Below are 25,951 nucleotides of genomic sequence, written 5' to 3' on the forward strand. Positions count from 1 at the left end.
CATAATTAAGCTCTTCACTGTAACAGAACGAATCTCAGGTCATAGTGAATACACATTGACTGTAGCGCACATTATAAAGCAAATAGGAATACTTGAGATGTTTAAAGTGACACAGCTGTTTTTAGATATGCAGATGTCATAGTTGTACAATTCTTTTGTTTACCGTGCATGCTAAACAAGAGCTGATTGAAAGGGTCTTAGATTGCCATCTGCTGGCTAGTGTTTGTACAGCGGCTTTCAATATACGCCAGGACAAGCAAGCATATGCAGTACATTTCTGTATTACAGAGACAATTCCCTGTGTTTTATCCATATAAAGACCCTACAAATTTGTATATGCATATATGCAGCTGATAAGACACATCATGCTTACTTCCCTTCGACATCGGAAGATGTCCATCAGCACCATCAGCACAGAACTGGTGGAAACCAGTGGGACCCAGGTACACCCATCTACAGTACTGTCCAAAGATGTCTGGCCAGAAGTGGTCTTCATGGAAGAATTGCGGTCAAAAAGCCATATCCCCGACGTGTAAACAAGGCTAAACGATTTAACTATGCACAAAAACATGGAAACTGGGGTGCAGAAAAATGAAAGTTTGCTGAAGGGAAGGAGAGCGGTACAATAATGAGTATCTGCAGGCAACAAAGAAGCATTATGGAGGCTCCTTGAAGATTGGGGCTACATTTCTGCAAACGGAGTTGGAGATTTGGTCAGGAATCAGGATCAATGGTGTCCCCAATGCTGAGAATTTCAGGCAGATACTTATCCATCATGCCATACCATCAGGGAGGATTGTGATTGGCACCAAAATTATTCTGCAGCAGGACAATAAACATAAACATACACCCAATGTCATTAAGACTTATCTTCAGCATAAAGAAAAACAAGGAGTCCTGGAAGTGATGGTTTGGACCCCACAGAGCCCCGATCTCACCATCATCAAGTCTGTCTGGGATTACATGAAGAAACAGAAGGATTTGAGGCAGTTTACATCCACAGAACATCTGTGGTTAGTTCTTTAAAGCGGAGGTCCACCCTTAAAAAAAAATAGCCAAAAAGGCTACAAAAAATAAGAAAAAAATAAATAAAAAATGATAGTTACCAGAAGTGGCTGTTACTAGGCAGATTGTCCTAATCTGCCACTTCCTCGTCCACGGTGGTCTTCTTTCTTCTCCTCCTCATGCTGCCTCCTGAAAAATGGGGAGCGGTGTCTTCTGGGACCTTGTGTGTGTCCCAGGAGACATCCGCCCATTCACATAGCGCCGTGCGGCTCGCGCATGCACAGTAGGGAATCTGGCAGTGAAGCCGCAACGATTCACTTCCTGATTCCTTTACCGAGAATGGCGGCGGGGAGCTTCGGCTGCCAACATCGTGGGCACCCTGGACAGGTAAGGTGTTCTTATTAATAGTCAGCAGCTACAGTGTTTTTAGCTGCTGATTTTTAATTTTTTTTTTTTTTTAAGCCGGACCTCCGCTTTAAGATATTTGGGAAAACTTACCTGCCAAGTTCTTTCCTGATTTGATTTGGTTTTCTCTTCTGTTCATTTACTTCCCATGTTGTTAATTGATAAAAATAAACTATTAACACTTCTATTTCTGAAAACATTCTTAATTTACAGCATCTTTTGACACCTGCCTAAACCTTTTCCACGGTATATATTTGCACAGACATATATATATCTTATAGTGTGTGTGTATATATACACAGTGGGCTAGATTCAGGTAGGGGCGCGCAATGTTACGGCGGCGTAGCGTATCGTATTTACGCTACGCCGCCGTAAGTTAGAGAGGCAAGTGCTGTATTCACAAAGCACTTGCCTTCTAAGTTACGGCGGCGTATCGTAAATGGGGCCGGCGTAAGCGCGCGTAATTCAAATGTGGATGAGGGGGCGTGTTTTATGTTAATTCTTGGTGACCCGACGTGATTGACGTTTTTTTACGAACGGCGTGTACATATCCCAGTGTGCATTGCTCCAAAGTACGCCGCAAGGACATATGGGTTTCGACGTGAACGTAAAATACGTCCAAAATACGTCCAGCCCTATTCGCGAACGACTTACGCAAACTACGTAAAAAATTCAAAATTCGACGCGGGAACGACGTCCATACTTAACATTGCGTACGCTTCATAGAAGCAGGAGCAACGTTACGCCGGAAAAGCCTTACGCAAACGACGTAAAAAAAATCTGACGGGTGTACGTACGTTTGTGAATCGGCGTATCTAGGTCAGTTGCATATTATACGCTGAAATCTACGGAAGCGCCCCTAGCGGCCAGCGTAAAATTGCACACAATTATACGCCGGCGTATTCAAGTTCTGTCGGCGGAGGAAGTCTATTTTTTTAAACATATCTGCCTTTGAGAATCGGCGTAAAGATACGACGGCGCAGATTTGAAATTACGGCGGAGTATCTGGAGATACGCCGCCGTATGTTGTTGCTGAATCTAGCCCAGTATCTCACACTATTGAGTACACCCCTCACATTTTTGTAAATAGTTTATTGTATCTTTTCATGTGACAACACCGAAAAAATTACACTTTGCTACAATGTAAAGTAGTGAGTGTATAAGCTTGTATAACAGTGTACATTTGCTGTCCTCTCAAAATAACTCAACACACAGCCATTAATATCTAAACCGCTGGCAACAAAAGTGAGTACACCCCTAAGTGAAAATGTCCAAATTGGGCCCAAAGTGGCAATATTTTGTGTGGCCATCATTATTTTCCAGCACTGCATTAACCCTCTTGGGCATAGAGTTTACCAGAGCTTCACAGGTTGCCTCTGGAGTCCTCTTCCACTCCTCCATGATAACATCACAGAGCTGGTGGATTTTAGAGACCTTGCACTCCTCCACCTTCCGTATGAGGATACCCCACAGATACATAAAATAAAGGACAGGAAAAACACAGGCAGGAATAAACACATAGTTAGAAGTATTAAAAGGGTTGTAAAGGTAAAAAAAAATCCCTAAATAGCTTCCTTTACCTTAGTGCAGTCCTCCTTCACTTACCTCATCCTTCCATTTTGCTTTTAAATGTCCTTATTTCTTCTGAGAAATCCTCACTTCCTGTTCTTCTGTCTGTAACTCCACACAGTAATGCGACACTTTCTCCCTGGTGTGAAGAAAGCCTCTTGAGGGGGGAGGGGGCGAGCAGGAGTGTCAGGACACCCACTAACACACAGCTCCTTTCTCGATCTGCAAAGTAGAGAGTGTCCTGACCCTTCTGCTCGCCCCCTCAAGAGACTTTCTCCACACCAGGAAGAAAGCCTCGCATTACTGTGTGTAGTTACAGACAGAAGAACGGGAAGTGAGGATTTCTCCGAAGAAATAAGGACATTTAAAGCGGATGTGCGATGAAAAAAAAATCATTAAAAGCCAGCAGATACTGCAACTGCTGACTTTTAATATTAGGACACTTACCTGTCCTGGAGTCTAGCGTCGTCCGCAGCAGAGGACGAGCGATCGCTCGTCACTCTGCTGCACCCCCTGCCATCCTCGGTGAGGGAACCAGGAAGTGAAGCGCTCCGGCTTCACTGCCCGGTTCCCTATGGCGCATGCGCGAGTCACGCTACGCCTGCCGATTGGCTCCCGCTGTGTACTGGGAGCCGAGTGTTCCCAGAACACAACAGGGGGGATGGGGGATGACATCCTGCCAGCAGTCTGCCCGAGACTGTGTGGCCGGAAGTGGGTGCAAATACCTGTCTTTAGACAGGTATCTGCACCCCCTCCCCCTGAAAGGTGTCAAATGTGACACCGGAGGGGGGGGGAGGGTTCCGATCAGCGGGAGTTCCACTTTAGGGTGGAGCTCTGCTTTAAAAGCAAAATGGAAGGATGAGGTAAGTGAAGGAGGACTGCACGAGGTAAAGGAAGCTATTTAGGGAAAACATTGTTTACCTTTACAACACCTTTATCTCTTAGACACTACTAAAATATTAATTATGATTTGTGTATTGTTGAAGAGATTTCCTATCTCTTCCTTTCCTGGCAGGAAATTAAGACAGATTTCCTCAATAGGGGCACAGAACTGTTTTTAACTTAGCTGATCATCTTAGGTTCCGCTATAATCAGCTTATAGAGCAAAAGGCAGAGAAGAGACAACTCTGCCTCATTACATAGACATAGGTAAAATCATTTAGCTGTTTTTTTAACATCTGAGCATTAATATTCATTTTTACACTCTACTTTGTATTCACTTTTTAGCAGCAGACTTGATGAATGTACTGAGATCAATGCAGTGGCAGACATTAGCATAGGAAATGTGTTTTTCTTGATAAATCCCCTTTCAGTATGTTTCACAATTGTAGGCAATGATGTACTTCTCAGCTTCGTATTTCACATAATACAGCTTGAGTAAGAACTCTGCCGTTAACGCATTCAAATGATTTTTCTGACTCTCTTTAAGGCTTTTTTGGACAATAAGGGGATTAGTACAAATCACAGGTGAACACAAAATCATAATGCAATCAGCAGAGACTTTGGTTTGAAATGTCAAACGCTGTGTAAAATCACTTCTAAGCATTTTTGTTAAGGAATATATTCACAACAGAACATTTACCCATTTTCTTGATTACGAGCATTCAGTGATTGTTCCATACAAAGACGTCCTATCACCTTACCAAAGCTACACGCTAAAATTCCTATCAGCAAAATGATAGATGCTGCAAGTTGCATTACACATAAAAGTTCCGGACTTATTCAGTGCAAGGGACATTAAGTTCAGCAGTAGCTTATGTAGCACTACCCCCGAAGGAGCTGCTGGTTTAGTTTGGGTTTTGCACGTTACCTATATGTTCGTTGTCCAGGAGAGAAAGTCTGTAAGAATTGCAATGTCCACACAAGATGTAAAACCTTAAACTGTCAGGTTTTATTTTTGATGCATAAACTTGTGTAGCGGGGTCATCCTGTCAGAGGCTAATGACAGGCCATCCTCGCTGGAACTTTATTCACGCTTGTAAATATGTGAGTTACCTTTAAGGAGTTATGCATTGTGGGATTGCAAGTAGCTGGAGATATGGACTCCATTATCTCTTAGGAGAAACAGACTACACATCCCACAATGCCCTGCAGCAGTGGAGCATGTGACACCTCCGCACAGACTTATGGGGGAGGTTACTTAAGGGTGCGGCTGACTTCCCTCTCTCGGGACCTGCATCTTCTCCTATGCGGAGCTGCTGACACAGCCCAGCCGTGCGACTAGGCCAGAGGCCTGGGCCTAAATTCACCGAGAGACCAGCCATCCGGAAGGAAGCAAGACTCCATTATCCAGCCCGTGTTCCCGGAGATCGAAGAGGCAGCCCAGCTGACAACTAAAACAGTGCAGCACCCTCATCCGGGACCCCTTTGTGCTGTGGAGCAGTGTTTTACTAACGCTCCTTCTGAGGAGAACTCAGGCGGATCGGCCTGTCGGGTGAGAGAGCATATTCTCAGCTTTTGACTTCCACTTAGACAGACACCTTAGTGCCACCCCACAGGCCGCAGACATACGTCCGGCCTCCAGCTGAAATTTAGAGGCCCAGTTAGCTGCTTAAGTGTTCTGTAGAAGTGACTGGCGCTGACGAGCGATCACTTCGCCAACATTTGCTGTTCCAGATACTTTGTTGTGTAATTCTTTCACTGATAGCCACTTGTGGATTACAAATTTAATGTGCACCGACCGGCCGCAACGTGGACATTAACTGTTCTGCAGAACTGCTCGCTAGAGGGAGCTCGCGAGCATAGACTTCCTACCTTAGTAAATAGTGCTATTCTTCAGTTTGAACCATTAATTGTTAGTATTAATTGCTGTTTCCTGCAAGGGCCCTTGCGGAATCATGGTGTGATATTGTCTAAGAGTTGTTTGTTGTGCTCTAAACCTATGCTTGTTCTTCAAGTTCACATAAAGTAAACTTATCTTTCTTATTTAAATACACTCACTGTGTGAAGTGTATTTTCTTGTCTGGAGGGACCTTCCATGAAAGCAGGTAATACTATTGTTTTATTGTCACTGAATATTGTATGCCTGCTATTGTGATCCCCAGCCCAGCAGAGGTCACAATACCTTACCCACCAGACTTCTGATGTGTCAAGGGAGGGTTCGAGCTTGTTAAATAGGGGTGAGCCAAACCAAGAGAGTAGATCCCAACAACAATCAGCGGCCCCTTCGGGCCGCTGATTGTTGTGAAGGAAGTAGAGAGAGTAGAGAGAAGGGGAAGGTTCAGGTACGCGGTCCAGAATGCACAAAAAGTATTCAAAGTTTCAATGTTCTCCACTCACTCCTGAGTGGGTATTGCTCACCCGGATAGACCCCTCTCACTTGGCTCAGCAGTCGGAATGATGCACTGACAGTATAAAACAGTCTCTGCCACAGACCGTCTGAGAGCACAGAATGGATAGTCAGGAATCCTCTGCCACAGGATTTTAGTCTCGATCTTCCTGTCTTACAGCAAAAGAGCCTTTAAGGCGAACCGTAAGACAACTGGAGTAGTGGATCCCTCGTTAACAAATTCTCCAGGCCTCACCCGAGACATCAGCTTGCATTGCTCAGTCTCCTCCAGGGCAGGTCCTCCCCTGGTCTCCTTCGTTAAGCAGCTTCCTCCACTTGGACGGACAGCTTGGGATCCCCTTAGGATCATAGGCCCCAGCCAGCATAGCTGGGCCTTCTGAACAGCGATGCAGCCTTGGACCAACGTGGTCCCGGGGCTGGAATCACACACATACATACCTCGCCCCAGGGGGGCCACAAGGCGAAGGATCCCTAAAAACGGCATCTGCCCCTTAAGTATCCCTTCCCAGCATGCACAGCAGGGCACCACTCCCACTGGGCTGCTCCCGAGAAGGGTCACTCAACTCACCATGGTTAGCCCGTGTTCCAACATGGGCCTGAGGTGGTAATGCCACCTACAGGCAACAGGGGAAAATCTCTCCTGAGCACAACCATAGCCAGAACAGAGGCTAATTTACATAGAATTAGTAAAGTCTGAGCCCAACTATTGTCTCAGACACCCCTAAACTTACAATAGCGCCCCTATCGTTGGGAGCAGGGCGCTACACTTTTAAAAACCAATCAGAGTTTATATTACAGATTTCTGACTAGGGATGAGTTCCAGGTTCGATCTGAATAACTTCATCTGCACGCAAACCACCTGGGCTAAAATTAAGTACCTGTCATAAGGAAAGGCTTGGGTAGTTGGATTTTTTCCCATGACAGCGACTCTTCATTTAGGACACATGCGTTGTATTGTCACTCTTTGAGGAGGCAACCTGAATAGTGAACAACAATGCAAAAGTCAGTGTGACTATTCCTGTGGTGTTCCTGCAGAAGCAGACACTATGTGAGATAATAGTGCACTTGACGCAAAGCAGCAGGCGAAAGAGGACTTCTTGGTATCTCAGGGCCTGAATTTTCCCAATTAAATCCCTGTAAGGCCACAGCAGGCACTGGAGGAACATGAAGAGGAGGGTTACGGTTGCTGTGGTGCCATTGAGGAAGAGGAGAAGAACATGGGGCAGGTTTCCTGAGGTGGGTTTCGTCCTTTACTAACCCTGAGACATTTATATGTTTGGTGAGTGATATCTAAGGACAATGTTCTCCTCAGCGACCCTGAGGTTTCTCTGCCTCTGGTAATCTGCAGCAGATGGACTCCCTCTTGGTCCAGTCCCTGTGAAAAGACTACATAATTCATGGCATTAAGGAAAGGGACCAGTGCTGGTTGACCAGTGTCAACCACTGGTTGACATTCAAAGGATGAGCATCAGAGTCCTCAGAAGACTGAAAGGTGGGAAGGACGATCTCCTGGTTCTCGTGAAAGACCGATGACACTTTTGGTTTAGAACCTAATCAAAACAACACGATCCGGAAAGAATGTAAGGAAAGGTTCTTTACATCCCAATGAGCCAATTTCTGAAACCCTCTTAGCTGATGTTATGGCTACGAGAAAGACTACTTTGAGAGAAAGATCCTTGATTGATAGTTGATCCGAGTTTTGAAAATCTGAGAAAAAGTCCAAGACTAGAGGGAGATCCCACTTGGAGAATCTCGGTTTCCTCAGAGGTCTCAGTCTCATAGCTCCCTTGAAGAATTGTCTAACAAGAGTGTGAGTAGCCCAGGATATACCTGTGAATGCAGAGATAGCTGAAACTTGGACTCTTAATGAGCTAACGGATAAAGGTAGATCAAGACCCATCTGAAGAAAACCTAGAATATCTTGAATTCTGGGAGAACCATCCATAGAAGAGGTGTAGTCTGATAATTTTGACCATATTCCCGATCTTGATCTTGTCTGGGAAAAATGTTTTTCTGCCCATACGGACGACGATCCTGGGGAAGGAACCCTGACTTACCCCCTGTGGCTTGGGTGATGGCGCTGTCCAACTTATTCCCAAAAAGGGAAGATCCTAGAAAGTGTATTTTGCACCATGCCTGTTTAGAGGCAGGATCAGCCACCCAAGGGTGTAGCCATAGGGCACGCTTGGCTGTAACAGAGGAGAGCATGACCTGAGCCACCAAGCGAATAAGATCAAGGGATGCCTCTCCCAGAAATACCAAAGCCATTTTTAGTTCTTGGACTGGAATGCTTCTGGCTAAGTCTTCAGAGACGCAGGACAACACAGAATCCATCTCACCTGTCCAAGCCTCCATTGCTTTTGACAGGGCTGCAAGAGCTAAGGCTGGTTTACAAGCCATGCCTGCTGTAATGTAAATACGTTTTAGATCAGTGTCTATTTTTCTCTCCAGACCATCCTTAAAGGAAACAGTGTCTTCCAGAGGGAGAGTGACGTGTTTTACCAGTCTCATCAAGGCTGCATCAACTAGAGGAGCTGACTCTAAATGTCTCACCTCGTCACTTTTGAATGAGTACATTTTTGCAATTTTAGAGAGTAAAGAATTTTTCTTATCTGTACCAGACCATTCTTCTGTAATAACTTCTCCAAGCTCACCAAGAAGGGGAAAGTTTGGACGGTCTTTTCTAAGCTGCTTGAAGTACTTCCTTTGCTTAGAAGGTGCTTCTACTGGATGTTCCCACTTTAAAGCGTCCTTAACTGCTTTAAACAAGTTTGGGACCAGAGAGAAATCAAAGCCCGCGGCATAGTTAACACTTTCCACCTCACTATCCGAGGACACGCTTGGGGAGCGGTTAAGCTGAGAGGGCCCCGAAACCTCAGGATTATCCTGCACAAGGACTGGGGATGGTTCAACAGGAGGGACAACTGTTTGGATGGAATCAGAGCCATTCAAAGATTCTTGGACTACTCTTCTGACCAGGGCTTCCACCTGCTGGTCTTCACCTCCTCTTTCCCTTACAGCACGGGAATAACATGGCTCACAGAGGGATTTTCCTTCTGGGACCTGAGCTTTACATCCCCAACATGATTTTCTTCCAGAGTGACTGGAATGGCGGTGAGAATGGTGACCTGATGTGGATAAAGATCCCTCTCTATGACTGGGACAGTAGCGATGAGACCTCCTGCTAATAGCCAGGATATATGGTCAGATTACTGCTTACCTCCCAGTGGCAGGCTAGTAAGCTTTTTTAAAGGTACCGCAGACACTGTAGATGTCCGTCCAGCTAATAGCTGAGACTTGTTGGACTTCAGAGCTCTAACCAAACGCTCTGTGTGTGAATACCACCAGGACTATGGACCGAGGGACACTTTCTTTTGAAGTAACAAACTGCTTAGGTCCTAGGAGGAGGACAAAAAAGGAACACAGTCTGTTGTGAGAAGCAATGCTTTATGGGAGTAGGGTCCTGTGAGGTATGAGAGGCGGGATAAACCCACATGTAGGCTGCCATGGAGTCTGTCAGGAAAGCCAATCTCAGTCTGTACCTCTAATATTTGTGTAATATAAAACATTCTTAAAATCGGTGCTGATAATTTGTACAATATTTTTTCTGTGGTTTAAAGGTGCATACAGTCTTTTTATAATTAAAGATACTCCCTCTAGAATTTGCCTGCTCTTTCCCTCTAGAATTTGATTATGTGCAACATATCTGTCTATTTACATTTGGTATCAGAGAAATACAGTGCCTTAAAAAAAGTATTCATACCCCTTGAAACTTTCCACATTTTGTCATGTTACAACCAAAAACCTAAATGTATTTTATTGAGATCTTATGTGGTACATAATTGTGAAGTGGAGAGAAAATAATAAATGTTTTTTTTTTACAAATAAATATACAAAAAGCGTGGAATGAATTTGTATTCAGCACCCTTTACTCTGATACCCCTAATTAAAATCTAGTGGAACCAATTGCCTTCAGAAGTCACCTAATTAGTAAATAGAGTCCACTTGTGTGTGAGTATAAATACAACTGTTCTGTGAAGCACTCAGAGGTTTGTTAGAGAACCTAAACTGACAGGCCGGGCAAGAAGAGCATTAATCAGAGAGGCAGCCGAGAGACACTTGGTAACGCTAGAGGAGCTGCAGAGATCCACAGCTCAGGTGCAAGAATCTCTCCACGGGACAACTATTAGTCATGCACTTAACAAATCTGTCCTTTATGGAAGAGTAGCAAGAGGAAAGCCATTGTTGAAAGAAAGCTATAAGAAGTCGCATTTCCAGTGTGCGAGAAGCCATGTGGGGGACACAGCAAACATGTGGAGAAAGGTGCTCTGGTCATATAATACCAAAATTTAACTTTTTGCCCTTTAAAGCAAAACACTATGTGTGGCAGAAAACTAACACTGCACATCACCTGCCTGAACACACCATCCCGATCGTGAAATATGGTGGTGGCAGCATCAGCAGGGACAGGGAAACTGGTCAGAGTTGATAGGAAGATGGATGGAGCCAAATACAGGGCAATCTTAGAAGAAAACCTGTTATGCCGTGTACACACAACCGTTTTTCGGGTTGTAAAAAATGACGTTTTTTTTAATGTCATTAAAAACGATCGTATGTGGGCTCCAGAGCATTTTTCACAATGTAAAAAATGGGCATTAAAAATTTCGAACATGCTCTAATTTTTCACGTCGTTTTTAACGTTTTCGTTTTTTATGTCATAAAAAATGGTCGTGTGTGGGCTTTAACGACGCAAAAAAACGCGCGTGCTCAGAAGCAAGTTATGAGACGGGAGCGCTCATTCTGGTAAAACTAGCGTTCGTAATGGAGTAAGCACGTACAGCATGGCTCTCTCTGGTGGTGAGGGTACATTGTGGCTCTCTCTCTGGTGGTGTGGGTACAGCGTGGCTCTCTCTCTGGTTGTGCGGGTACAGCATGGCTCTCTGGTGGCGTGGGTACAGCGTGGCTCTTTCTGGTGGCGGAGGTACAGCGTGGCTCTCTCTGGTGGCGCGGGTACAGTGTGGCTCTCTCTGTTGGAGCGGGTACAGCGTTGCTCTCTCTGGTGGCGTGGGCAGTGTGGCTTTCACTGGTGGTGCGGGCACAGCGTGGCTCTCTCTTGCGGCGCAGGCACAGCGTGGCTCTCTCTGGTAGCGCGGGCACAGCGTGGCGCTCTCTGGTGGCGCGGGCACAGCGTGGCGCTCTCTGGGGTTGTGCGGGTACAGCGTGGCGCTCTCTGGTGTTGTGCGGGTACAGCGTGTCGCTCTCTGGGGTGGTGCGGGTACAGCGTGGCGCTCTCTGGGGTTGTGCGGGTTGTGCAGGTACAGAGTGGCGCTCTCTGGTGTTGTGCGGGTACAGCGTGTCGCTATCTGGTGGTGCGGGTACAGCGTGGTGCTCTCTGGTGGTGAGGGTAAAGTGTGGCACTCTCTGGTGATGCTGGGGCTATTAGTTCCCCCAGCACAGTCCTCTTTCTTTTTCCATGTCTCCTGTAGTAGCTGCTCAGCCTATTTCCTGGTTTTCTCTTTCCCCCCAACAGAGTGCATGCTGGGGACTGTAGTCTGCTCCCCACTGATAACAACTGGGCCACCTATCTCTGGGACTACATTTCCCATGATGCCCTCTATTTTTCTGTGATTGGTCTCCGCTGTGGCCAATGGGGAGGGGAGAAGAACGGGCTGGAAAGACTTCTCTTTCCATGCTGCCGACATGAGAAGGAGAAGGGGGGCGAGCGGGGGAAACATTCCGGATTGCAGCCTGCAGCTCTCCCCACCTGTGTGGACGCTCATGGCTGGACGAGGAGGAGTGGAGAGCGGAACTGTCAGCGCGGCTCTGAGGCTGAGCTGTGTGTGAGAGAGACACACAGCCCAGCCCATGCAGCCGCTAGTTCCGCCAGAGATGACAGGTATGGCCGCATAGCGGTAGGCGAGCGGCAGCCACGGCCTGTGTTAACCCTGTCCAGGCAACATGTCACGGAGCGGGTGGCCGCAGCCCACCGGGCATTTGCCCGGTCTGCCCTATGACCAGTCCGGGCCTGTCCACAGCCCACGGCAGTCCACAAGGCCACAGGAGATTAGGCAATAGCAGGGAGTGTATAAAACTGTAGGCTCAGTATACCTTTTATTATCTTCCTAATGCCGCGTACACACGATCAGACATTCCAACAACAAAACCGTGGATTTTTTTCCGACGGAATGTTGCCTCAAACTTGTATGTCATACACACGATCACACAAATGTTGTCAGAAATTCCGAACGTCAAGAACGCTGTGACATACAACACGTGCGACGAGGCGAGAAAAATTAAGTTCAATAGGCAGCGCCGTTCTTCTGCTTGATTCCGAGCATGTGTGGATTTTTGTGCGTCAGAATTTCGGACAAGAACTTTTGTTGTCGGAAAAATTGAGAACCAGCTCTCAAACATTTGTTATCGGAAATCCCGACAGCAAATGTCCGATGGAGTATACAGGTGACACACGAAAATTTTTAATATTGTGTAAAAGTTCATTTATTTCACTAATGTACGTTAAAAGGTGAAACTAATATATGAGATAATACTAATATATGAGATGGACTCATTGCATGCAAAGCAAGATAGTTCAAGCCGCGATTTGTCATAATTGTGATGATTATGGCTTACAGTAGGGTTGTCCCGATACCACTTTTTTAGGACCGAGTACAAGTACCGATACTTTTTTTCAAGTACTCGCCGATACCGAATACCGATACTTTTTTTTAAATGTGTCCCCAAACATATGCAGCCATGTCCCCCCACATATGCAGCCATGTCCCCCCCCCCACATATGCAGCCATGTCCCCCCACATATGCAGCCATGTCCCCCCCCCCCACATATGCAGCCATGTCCCCCCCACATATGCAGCCATGTCCCCCCCACATATGCAGCCATGTCCCCCCCACATATGCAGCCATGTCCCCCATAAATCCAGCCATGTCCCCCCACATATGCAGCAGGTGTAATGCTCTTTGCAATCTCCTGTAGAAAAAAAATAAAAAGTTGCACTATACAACAAAATATACGTGCATTTATTATTATTTTCCCCCGAAAGGCAATTTGACCTTTTAAAATCACTCACACATGCCTGGGTAGCCTAAATTAAGCCAATAGACACATTGTGAACAGATTGAAAGCAAAAATCATTTGAACACAGGTTATAATTTCATGAAATAAAACATTTCCTGTTCCTCATATGCCTCAGAAATTCCAACAGCAGAAAATCAAAGGGGATCACAGTCCCATACCATTGGACAACATTGGAAATCACATCTAGTACTGCAGGGTGACTGAAACATGTGAGACAGGTCTCCTCCTGTGTGTGTCAGCAGGCTGGCATCGCTACTATGGGGACAGATTGTATAGGAATGCATGGGGAGATCTTCACCTGTGATCAGTTTGTTTTTTCTACTTCTGTGTCACAATAGATGACATCTATTGTGACACAGAAGTAGAAAAAACAAACTGATCACAGGTGAAGATCTCCCCATGCATTCCTATACAATCTGTCCCCATAGTAGCGATCCCAGCCTGCTGACACACACAGGAGGAGACCTGTCTCACATGTTTCAGTCACCCTGCAGTACTAGTATTACAGGTCACAGACAGACAAGCAACGAACAGATCATTACAGAGGAGCGATGTTAGCGGGGACCCCCGGCCTCCTGAGCGACACTGCAAGCTACGGCACCAGCAGATCCGGTCTGTGAGCGGCAATGGGGTGACTCCGGGTGTAGGACACGGCGCACTATTACCTGCCTGGGTGTCAGCAGAGCGGGGGGTGCTGGGATTGGAGGATTTCAGGAAGCAGCATCTAGAATAATGCGCAGCCGGCAAAACCGCCCTGTCTGCTATTGGTGAGCACTGCGGATTAACCCGTGCAACGCCGCCACATTCTGCTGTCACATGTGCGGCATGGAATGGTTTGCAGCGTGCGGGTAATATCACAGCTTTCATTTGAATAGCTGTAGTCTTTCCCGCGCGCCGCGTATAGACACTCCCCCTTGCTCGGGATTGGACAGTTCACCCGAGCAAGGGGGAGTGTCTATACGCGGCGCGCGGGAAAGACTACAGCTATTCAAATGAAAGCTGTAATGTTCCCCGCACGTAATAACCAAGCGGGGATGCGGCTGCGGCGGTGGTGGCGTCGGCGGGGACGGCGGCGGTGGTGGCGGGAAGTATTCTATTTCGGTATCGGGGGTATTTGCGGGAGTACGAGTACTCCCGCAAATACTCGGAATCGGTCCCGATACCGATACTAGTATCGGTATCGGGACAACCCTAGCTTACAGCTCATGAAAACCCCAAATCCACAATCTCAGAAAATTTGAATATTACATGCAATCAATAAAACAAGAATTGTACATAGAACAATATCGGACCTCTGAAAAGTAGAAGCATGCATATGTACTCAGTACTTGGTTTGGGCCACTTTTGCAGCAATTACTGCCTCAATGCGGCGTGACATGGAAGCCATCAGCCTGTGGCACTGCTGAGGTGTTATGGAAGACCAGGAGGCTTCAATAGCGGCCTTCAGCTCTTCTGCATTGTTCGGTCCCATGTCTCATCTTTCTCTTGGCAATGCCCCACAGATTCTCTATGGGGTTCAGGTCAGGCGAGTTTGCTGGCCAATCAAGCACAGTAATCCCACGGTCATTGAACCAGGTTTTGTTGCTTTTGGCAGTGTGGAGGAGGTGCCAAGTCCTGCTGGAAAATGAGGTCAGTATCCACATAGTGCTCGTCTGCGGAAGGAAGCATGAAGTGCTCCAAAATCTCCTGGTAGACGGCTGCATTGACCCTGGACTTAAAGCGGAGCTCCACCCTAAAGTGGAACTCACGCTTATCGGAACCCTCCCCCCTCTGGTGTCACATTTGACACCTTTCAGGGGAAGGGGGGTGCAGATACCTGTCTAAAGACAAGTATTTGCACCCACTTCCGGCCACAACAGTCTCGGGCAGACTGCGGGCATGACGTCAAATACCACCAAAAGAAAGCTCTATTTGTGGGGAAAAAAGGACGCCAATTTTGTTTGGGAGCCACGTCGCACGACCGCGCAATTGTCTGTTAAAGCGACGCAGTGCCGAATCGCAAAACTTGGCCTGGGCATTTAGCTGCCTAAAGGTCCGGGCCTTAAGTGGTTAAAGGCTCAGAAACGCTTTGCAGGTATTATGACTTAATTAGCTGATTAGAGTGGGACACTTTGAGCCTAGAATATTGCACCTTTTCACAATATTCAAATTTTCTGAGATTGTGGATTTGGGGTTTTCATGAGCTGTAAGCCATAATCATCACAATTATGACAAATCATGGCTGAAATTATCTTGCTTTGCATGTAATGAGTCTGTTTCATATATTAGTTTCACCTTTTAAGTTACATTAGTGTTTCACCTTTTAAGTTACATTAGTGAAATAAATGAACTTTTACACAAAATTCAAATTTTTCGAGTATTACCTGTAAACACGATCGGAATAATCGATCAAAAGCTCACATTGAAAATTTGATGTCGGAAATTCCGATCGTGTGTGTGCAGCATTCGATTTTTAAGCTATTTATTTTACAGTTGTGCTTGAGTTGCTGTTCAAATTCATGTTTAGTTGGAGTTGACTTTTAAATTCTCAAAAGTGAAACGTTTGCATGCATAGAGAACTCCAAACTATAGTTATTTCACATATAACAGCCTGTGATTTAGGTTTGCTGTCCCTTCAATTAAGTTGAATTAAGTAGCTGTACAATTACATGTTTGGGGGAAAATATATAGCTGAGTTTTGCTACATGTTTATTCACATTGTTTGGCTTGATACTTACTAATTAGGAAATGCTATACATTAAATCAATGTGTTTAATGCACCCAATCAGTCTTGTGTAATAAGATTATTCAGGGTGCATAGAGCATTAACCACTTCCTGACCGTGCTATAGCCAAAAGGCGACTACAGCGCAGTCATCCAGTTCTGGGAGGGTATCCATGGACGTCTTCCCAAAACCATGTACCCCTTGGGGTGTGCATCTGGTGGGCTCTGTTATCGCTGTGTCCTGATCACAGAGCGCGGTAAGGGTGCCAATCATAGCGACCCTTTACCATGTGATCAGGTGTGTCCAATCATAGCTGATCTTATGTATACAAACTTGCCTGTTATCGGCATTCCTTTCCTTGCACGCTATCACAACATGAGGAGAGGAGGGCCAGTAACCGGCAATTCCGATAGGGCACAGTTAAACTGATAATCTGGGCACTGATCAATTAGTATACAGAGGTACTATTCACTGGCCCCCCTACTTATAGTACAACCCTGCGCTTAGGATCAATCCAAAATCCAAGAAAATAAATAATCTGTCCAAAATATAACACAATGTAAACAATGAAAGCAGCTGCTTGAGTCAATTGATAAAAGCAGAAAAAATAAATCAGGCCCGTACAGAGCTTGTTATCCGTCCTGCAGCAGCGCTGCAAACCCCTGGTTTGATGTACAATCTCCACTAACGAAGCTGTTCTATGGTGGGAACAGTGAGTGGCATTGGGAGCGCAGTACAAGCGCTGACCCAAACATCTCCTCCCCTTCTAGGGCGTGGTTAACTACGGCTCCCAGAGGGAGAAGGAAAACCAATGCCACACGGATGATGCGTCCGCCCCATCCGGAGCTCTGTCATTGGTGGGCGGGCGGCGCTGCACTATTTAACTCTGGGGGGTGCGCTGGTTGGTCACGCTCTTAGAGGAAGTCCGAACGGACGAAACGTCAGAGCGTGGCTATCCAGCACCCTTACCGGAAGTGACGTTTGCGCTCCACACGAGTAGGAACCAGGAAGCAGCTAAAGGAAGTATTCCAAAGCGGTCTTCAGGGGTACAGCAACCAGTGAGAGTTTCAAAACGTTTACACAACATTATTTATTTGCCTGATTATTCATTTTTTATGGTACGCATGTATTTATAAGGGGGCTTGTATATATTTTTTTGGTGACATTAAAAAAGTTATCAAACAATATTGCGCTATATGGATTTTTCCTTCCCTTATATACCTGCGGATAAATGCCTGGAGAGTGATAATCCATACGGTGTTCAAGGAGATAGATTGGTATGCTGTTTTATATCCACCATCTGAAAGTGACAAGTGAGGAGTTGCACTGAGATGCTGTTTTAAAGTAACCATCTGGTGAGCGTTTTCCCCGAAGGGGACCCCATATCCCCCCACGTGGTGAATTCCTTTTGGTGATTGAAGCACATACTATCGATACTTCTGACTTGGTCATCCCACACAGCTTATACATCAAACCAGGGGTTTGCAGCTCTGTACGGGCCTGTTTTATTTTTTCTGCTTTTATCAACTGATTAATTAGTGCCCTGATTATCAGTGAAGCCTCATCAGTACCAATTAGTGCCCAGCAATGCAGCCTATCAGTGCCCATCAATGCAGCCTATCAGTGCAGCCCGTCAGTGCCTCCTCATCAGTGCCCATCAGTACTGCCTCATCAGTGTTGCCTCATCAGCAGTGTAAATTTTGGCAGCAAATTTCGATCTAGTTTTAGTCTTAGGACTAAAATGGCATTTTAGTTTTAGTCCCATTTTTGTCTTCTGCAATTGTTTTAGTTTTAGCCATATTTCGTCGACTAAATCGCCAGGACATTTTAGTTGACTAAAACAAATTTTAGTCTTCTAAAAATCTAATGGGTGCAATTAAATTGTAATGCATTAGTGAACATTTCTCTACAATTTCCAAACTCATCTTATACTGCTGGAGTGAACAATCTCATATGTTATTGTTTATGGTATTGGAGGTATGAACATGCACTACAGACCAGTGTTAATTTTAAAGTCAAATTTCAATTTAATTTTATGCCGCATATTCACGACCGTTTTTCATGACGAGAAAAATTGATTTTTTTTAATTGGTCGTGAAAAACGGTTGTGTGTAGGCTCCAGAGCATTTTCTCAACGAGAAAAATGGGCGTTAACAAATATAGAACCTGCTCTATTTTTCTCATTGTTTTTCACGTCGCTCTATTTCACATCATGAAAAACGATCGTGTGTACGCTGGGAAAAAACGTGCATGCTATGAGACAGCAAGCAAGTTATGAGACAGGAGCACTCGTTCTGGTAAAACTAGCATTTGTAATGAAGATAGCACATTCGTCACGCTGTAACAGACTGAAAAGCACAAATCATCTCTCACCAAACTTTTACTAACACGCGGTAACACAAAATCAGCAAAAGCAGCCCAAAGGGTGGCGCCATTCAAATGGAACTTCCCTTTTATAGTGCGTTGTATGTCACCGCGCTTTGCTAGAGCATTTTTTTTTCACGATCATGTGTATGCAAGGCAGGCTTGAGAGGAATCACGTCGAGAAAAACATCGTTTTTTTCAATGACATGAATAACGGTCGTGTGTACGCGGCATAAGTCTTGGTCTTTTGACTAAAATGGCATTTTAGTTTTAGTCCCATTTTAGTCTTTTGACTAAAAAGCCATTTTAGTTTTAGTCGTATTTTAGTCATCTCAGTTGTTTTAGTTTTAGGCGACTAAAATAGTATTCATTTAGTCGATTAAAATGTTTTAGTCGTTTTAGTTGACAAAATTAACACTGCTCATCTGTGCCCATCAGTGCTGCTTATCAGTGCCTATCAGTGCCCATAAGTGCCGCCTACCAGTGCAGCCTTATCAGTACCCATCAGTGCAATCAGTGCAGTCTACCAGTGCCGCCTATCAGTGGACATCAGTGAAGGAGAAAAATCACTTATTCGCAAGATTTTTTAAAGGAGAGGTCCAGCCTGGGCTTTTTAGGCTGGGCTTCTCCTCTGGGTCACAGGAGTGCAATTCGTTTTTCACTCCTGTGATCCGTTTTCAGTGGAGATCAGTCTGAAGTCCGCTCTCCACTGACGTCACTGCCATCAGTCGAGGCAGCGCGTCATCACGACTTCCAAGTTGGGATACACCCCCACCATGGCTCAGTACTCCAATGAGCGTGGAGAAGTAGAGCAGAAGCAATGCTGACTGATAGTCAGCATCATCTGCTCGGAGAGGTGTGAGAACCAAGCCATTGGCAGTGTTCTGTGGCTCAGTTCTCAGTGCAAAGACAGCGGGGGACAGATGCAGCATCGGTCTGATGCTGCATCCACCTAGGCAAGTATAACTAGCAAAAAAAAAACATACTTCTCTTTTAATCTTTTTTTGTTTGTTTAGAAAAAAAATAGAAAACTCAGTGGTGATTAAATACCACCAAAAGAAAGCTCTATCTGTCTACAAAAAAATGATAAAAAAAATCATATGGGTACAGTGTTGCATGACCGCACAATTGTCTTTCAATGTGTGACAGCGCTGAAAGCTGAAAATTGGCCTGGGCAGGAAGGGGGTGAATGTGCGCAGTATTGAAGTGGTTAATAAACATATGTATGATGATCTAACAGTCCTTGTGTACATGTCATGGGTGCCTTTCTGGTCATTGCATAGAACTAATAGGTGATGTGTAAACACAGCATGTTAACAATATAAAATGGGTAATTTAGACTCACTGATATAAATAATTCTAGAAAACACGCACAACCATTAGAGTTACATAAATAGCTGGTTATAAGCTGTTTATACTGTACTGTGTGTCACAAAACTCGTTACACGAAGCTGGCGAAAAACTGCTAATGAACAAAATCTGCAGGGAAGACAGTTAATTATGGAAAATTGTACCGCTGTATATTAAATTAGTGCCTCATATCCACTAACTGGTTTGGAAGTATAGAGCAATTAGGCTTGCAATAATTAAATAGAAGAATTTCCCACTTCTCAACTATTCTTCTTTCAGCTCTGTCTGGACCTGGACTTATTCAGACTACAGAACACTGCCTAAAGTCCACCGAACGATTCCTGGCAAACCTGTCTGACCTCACTGATCAACTGGGAAATGTAAATGTGCTTAAGCTTATGAGACTCATCATATTTGACACCTCTAACAACCTCTTCCTAGGAATTCCTACTGACGGTATGTAAGCCAGAACATTTGTATTGAACCCCACTGCAATAATTATGTGCCTGTTTCACAGCTCAGCTTTTCCCCTTTGCTTTCCTGGGCATGCTTTATTATCTTTCCTAGAGAAAGACGGAGCATCTCCAGAGGTTCTCCAGAGTCTCTGGTTCTGGCCATTATTATCTATGTCAGGGATGCCCAACCAGTGGCCCGGGGGCCACATGTGGCCCGCGGAGTCCTCTGATGTGGCCCGCGACCTCCTGCTCTGGAATATAATATAATAGAAGACTGTTATTAAAGGTAAGTGGTTACTGGGCTGCTTTTAAACTGATCCGCAGGTGCAGAGCAGTGCACCTGTGGGTTACCTGCACCGAGCCATAGACTTCTATTACCTGTGAGATTGGTGAGCTTTCTGAAAGTACACCACACCTACAGGATATAATAGAAGTCTATGGCAAAGTGCAGCTAACCTGCAGGAAAGCCACAGATGAACTGTGCTGCACTTGCCGTGCGGGTAAACATTGCATCAGTGTAAAAACAGCCTTTCACACAGTCAATCCGACCCAATTGGACCCTCCATTCACCTCTAAGGAGTGGCAGATGCAAATAGACTTGTGTCTATTTACAAACCCCTACCTCCAATCCGGTCCGCTAAAAAAAAAGAGTAGAGTAGGCTCTATAGAGTAGAGTGGGCTGCCATCCACCCGCTCCGCTCATTGTGGCCCGCGACCGGTTAGCAAGTCGCTTAAGTGGCCCTTGCTCTTTAAAAGGTTGGGCACCCCTGCCCTAGGGTCACAGACGCCTGGGTGTAGAAATATTTCTGGCGACCCCACATGGGCATGGTCATCTTACTAACTCCTCCCCTTTACAAATGTTTCTATGGCTACGACTCAAACACAGAGATGCTCCCTTAAGAAGTCTTCATTAATGTCCCATATCAGTGTCCCCCCAGCAGGTGTCCCCCATCAGAGCCCCCCACAGCAGGTTTTCCCCATCAGAGCCCCCCAGCAGGTGTCCCCCATCAGAGCCCACCCCACCCCACATCAGGTGTCCCCATAGATCAGTACTTGTCCAATAGATCCATGTAGCTCGGGTGCGCTGGGAGCAGAAGCACATTACAGGGGGCAGGGCATACGTGGCATCTTTGGTTACTTGGAGGGTGGCACTCGGAGAGCATTTCTGGGAGTGCCACGGTATGATTGGTAGCAGCTCTGGCCAACCCAAAAGCCTCTCATCACACCGCCTGTGGGAAAAGAGCCGACACACACAGAGGGGGTGAGGCAGACAGGAGACTGCTCCATGCACACCGGACAGAATTAATTAGTGGAGTCTAGTACCGGAACATGTTCCAGTGCTAAGCTCTGCTGTGGTACCCAGCCCGGATTCCGGGGACAGCGGGAGGTATGCGCTCTTGTCAGTTGCCAGCGGAGAGAGCAAGCGGGATGGGGAACCACAGCACCCGCTACATGCGCTCCACCTCTGGACACAGACGAGGAGGAGGGAGGGGAGCACTTTGGAGCTTTGGCGCCCCCACCTCTGCGGTGCCTGGGTGCACCCTGCCTAGGATCGGCCCTGAGTCCAGGCACAGAATAGCAGAAACAGAAAACTAAGGTAGGGTATTGAAGCAATGCCATGGCAATCAGTCCACTATAAGTCTAATTAATAAAAAATAAACCTACTCTATAAATATGTATGATCCAGGGTTATGATGTGTCTAGATTTATTTTTTTCGAATATGCCGTAACTTTTTATGAAAGCAGTTATAAAGTATGCCAGAGATGTGTCCTGGACTGGAGATATTTCTCCACTATTTGGGTTGTATAGTTGCTGAATCATATCTGCCATTTTTTATTTTGCCCTTAAAGCGGACTTTCGGTAATTTGTTTAACTTTCCATCTAGTAAATCATCTGCCCTTGTTGTTTTAACTTTGGATAGTGAGAATTTTTTTTCTGCCAGTAAATACCTTATACAGCCCACTTCTTGTCTTGTCATTAGCCTAGGCCTATGACATCATGCACAGCTCTCTCTCTCCCACTCTCGTGAGAGTTTGCCAGGAAGCAGAGCTGGAGGTGTGCCTCTGTGTGTCAGACAGCAGCCTCAGCTGCCCACAGTTAAAATGGTTGCAGGCAGACTTAGTGGAGGGAGATTTCTTCAGCATATTTGGCAAGTACAGAATCACAATATATATAAAATAATATGCAAAGTGGTTGGAGGGAAGCTTCAGAATGGCAAAGATGTTTTAATTACAAATTATGTGAGCAGACTGCAGTTCCTCTTTAATATCACTTAAATTGTAACTTCCACATAGTGCCTATAATGCTCTACATTCCTCCTCCTCTCCCCAGCTAGATTTCTCCCACGCATGCCCTATGCTGGGACCCTTTCTCAGTTTCATAGTTAAGGTCCTGGCCTGAGTCCAAGAGCCTCATTCATAGAAACAATATAAGTATTTTGTTACATAGTAATTAGTTACAGCTGTTACATGCAGATAGCTAGATGCTCGGCATCCTTATCTGCAGTGAACCTGAAAAATGTATTGTTTTTACTTTTTTTATGTATAGAAATCATTTCCTATTTTATCTATTCATCTCATGCTAGCCCTTAACTATTTCATTAAATTACCCACACAGTGCAGGTATCTAGAATGTTGTGGAGGTCTTTCTTACATCTCCCTCCTAACACTTCTGAAGGTGGAGAAAGAGAGTGCAAAGGCAAGGAGTGGCATGAGTGGACACTTTTTTGAACTCATTCAATGTTATCTTATGTGTACATGTACACTCGTTTGTTTACTGTCGTTTTTAGGCAGTTGCGTTTATAGGCTTTTTTTTTAAGGCAAACCCACCCGTGGTAACCCACGTTTAGCCGCGTTTCGTTTATAGGCGTTTTTCGGTTTTGGTCATTTAAAAACCAGGAGCCAGATTCACGAAAATTTTTAATAATTTTACACCATGTTAAAGCACACCTAACTTTGCGAAAGGAAAAAAAGACTTGCGCCAACGTAACGACGGGAAAAACCTTCGTGGATCGCCGTAACTGCTAATTTGCATACCCGACGCTGGAATACGACGCGAACTCCCCCCAGCGGCGGTCGAAGTATTGCATCCTAAGATCCGACGGTGTAAGTCAATTACACCTATCGGATCTTAGGGCTATCTATGCGGAACTGATTCTATGAATCAGCCGCATAGATACGACGGTGTATCAGGTGATACGCCGTCGTATCTCCTCTGTGAATCTGGCCCAATATATATATTTTTTCAAATGCTTCTAGACGCAAACGCGGCTTAACGCAGCTAAACACGGCTTGTTAAAGGCTTTTTTTAGACACTGGTTTCTAGCTGTCAAGTTAAATCGTTCAGGTTCAGGTTGAACAACGGCCCGTATACATGAAGACCAACAAGTCAGCCTCATGTACACTGCTGCTGGTAAACGGACGTAATTTTTTTAACTGCTCCTGAACTCTCCTCTATGTTATCTTATCAGTACATGTACACTGGGTCATTTAGTCGTTTCTAGGCATTTGAGTTTAGAGGCTTTTTCTGGAACCCCAAAAAATGCATTCAGAAGCTGTGTTTAGAGGCATATCAAGAGCTAAACGTGGTAACTCGCATTTAGCAGCATTTTGTTTACAGACGTTTTTCATTTTAACAAAAAAATAAAAAAATTTAACGCGTCTAGATGCAAACACGGCTAAACGCGACATGTAAAGGCGGCTAAACGGACGTTTTTAGACGCCTGTTTCTAGCTGTCAAGTTAAATCATTCAGGAGAGGTTAAACAGCATCCCGTGTACATGAATCCTACTAATGTATGGTCAGCTTTAGATAGTGACTGAATGGTTGTTAAAATATTATCCTATCTGTAGTAGAGATGATTGGTGGGGTCAACTAAGGCCTCGTACACACGATAAGTTAACCAGAGGACAACGGTCTGATGGACCGTTTTTATCGGTCAAAATTGATCGTGTGTGGGCCCCATAGGTTATTTAACCATAGGTTAAAAAAAGCCAACTTGCTTTAAATTTAACCGATCGATTCCTAACCGATAGGTCAAAACTGATCGTTAGTAGGCACAACCATCGGTTAGAAATCCATGCATGCTCAGAATCAAGTCGACGCATGCTTGGAAGCATTGAACTTCGTTTTTTTCAGCACGTTGTTGTGTTTTACGTCACCACGTTCTGACGCGATCGGTTTTTTAACCGATGGTGTGTAGGCGTGACGAACCATCAGTCAGCTTCATCCTTCAGATTGTTCTCATCGGATGGACTGATCGTGTGTACGAGGCTTAACAGATGTTTAAAACTTAAAGTCCATTTTTGAAAAGAGGACTTAGTCTTTAATGTTATTTCTCTGAGCTTGTATTGCACAATATACCTAAGAAAAGTTAATGCATGTATGAATGTTTGGACATAGCTTACATATGTGTAAATTTTACCACAGATGTTGTGTTCTTTCAGAAAATGAAATTGTCCTGAAGATCCAGAATTACTTTGAGGCATGGGAAACCCTTATTCTGAAACCTGACATTTTCTTTAAATTTTCCTGGCTCTACAAGAAGTATGAGAAATTAGCGTGAGTTATCAGTGTCTAAACAAAGGTCTTCCCACAGTGAATGTAACTGTACCAATTTAAAATAAAATAATTACACTAGTTCTGAAAGTAATAGTATTTTTGTGTACCCTAGAAATGATTTGAAAAAGGTTGTTGAAACTCTCATTGAACAAAAGCGGCGGGAGCTTTCAGCTTCAGACAAACTGGAGGAGCATCTTGATTTTGCTTCTGAGCTCATCTTTGCACAGGTGTGTATAGTTTAAATGAACAAAAAACATTAATGGACTTGCAAAGAGAAGCAAATAGGCTCTTCTCTTTGCAAGTAAAATTTCACTTTGCACAGGGATTTTCCCCTAGTTTAGCAGTGTGGTGAAGCTCTTCGGACTGCCAATAACGTGCAAGCTTCGGATGTTCTTTGCAAAGTGAATTTTACCACATTCAATATACTAAGGGAAAATACCCCTGAAAAGTGAACAGCTTTTTTGTCTTCAATAAAATGAACCCCAATGTATTGCAAGAGATTAGCAAAAATCCCATCCACCTAATCCCATCACCGCGAAAGTTCAGACCTGACTAACGAACCCCATTAAAAAGTCAATGAGACCCAAATGTCAAAAATTAAAAGTGCCCATTTTGAAGCGTTATATGCAAGTAATTGGGCATACAATGGTTATAGGGGTCCAGGTCCTGCCCTGGGGGACCTGGATCAATAAAAAAAAGTTTGTGAAAAACATAATTTTTATGATTTTTTGATTTTTAAAGTGAAAGCATAAAAATTAAAAATTCCTTCCAAAATAGTGCATGGGTGGTCCCTTTAGTCTACCTGTAAAGTGGCAGATCTGTACCATGTCTAGAATCTGCTGCAGCAATAATTGCATTTATAAAGGGAAAAAAAATAACAAAAAAATAACAAATTCCCTGCAAGCTGCCTTTATTTTGCTCCGCAACATCTGGGGAGCCTGTGTGTAATAAGGGAAAAACTTGCGCGCTACTATGTTCTAATTTTTAAGCAAATATAAACCATCAGCCTCCAGTGAATATAGTGAAAATAAACCCAGAGAAAAAAATATAGATATATAATACATGTATAGTGACCGTGAATTAGCTGTAAAAACACTGGGTAATAAATGTAAAAGAAAAAGATGAGAATGGTGTGCTTATTCAATAATGTGCCATAA

General features: G+C 44.7%; 1 protein-coding gene across 1 annotated transcript in view; it reads left to right on the forward strand.

The window, feature by feature from the left end:
• Positions 1-25,951, forward strand: part of LOC120931338 (aromatase) — a 109,572-nt gene that overhangs the window by 60,992 nt on the left and 22,629 nt on the right. The window contains exons 5-7 of the mRNA XM_040342674.1: positions 20,059-20,235; positions 24,680-24,794; positions 24,907-25,021. Coding sequence (XP_040198608.1) covers positions 20,059-20,235; positions 24,680-24,794; positions 24,907-25,021 — 407 coding nt within the window. The remainder of the gene's footprint in view (positions 1-20,058; positions 20,236-24,679; positions 24,795-24,906; positions 25,022-25,951) is intronic.

The sequence above is a fragment of the Rana temporaria genome, chromosome 3 (assembly GCF_905171775.1).
Source record: "Rana temporaria chromosome 3, aRanTem1.1, whole genome shotgun sequence".
NCBI classification, from domain to species: domain Eukaryota; kingdom Metazoa; phylum Chordata; class Amphibia; order Anura; family Ranidae; genus Rana; species Rana temporaria.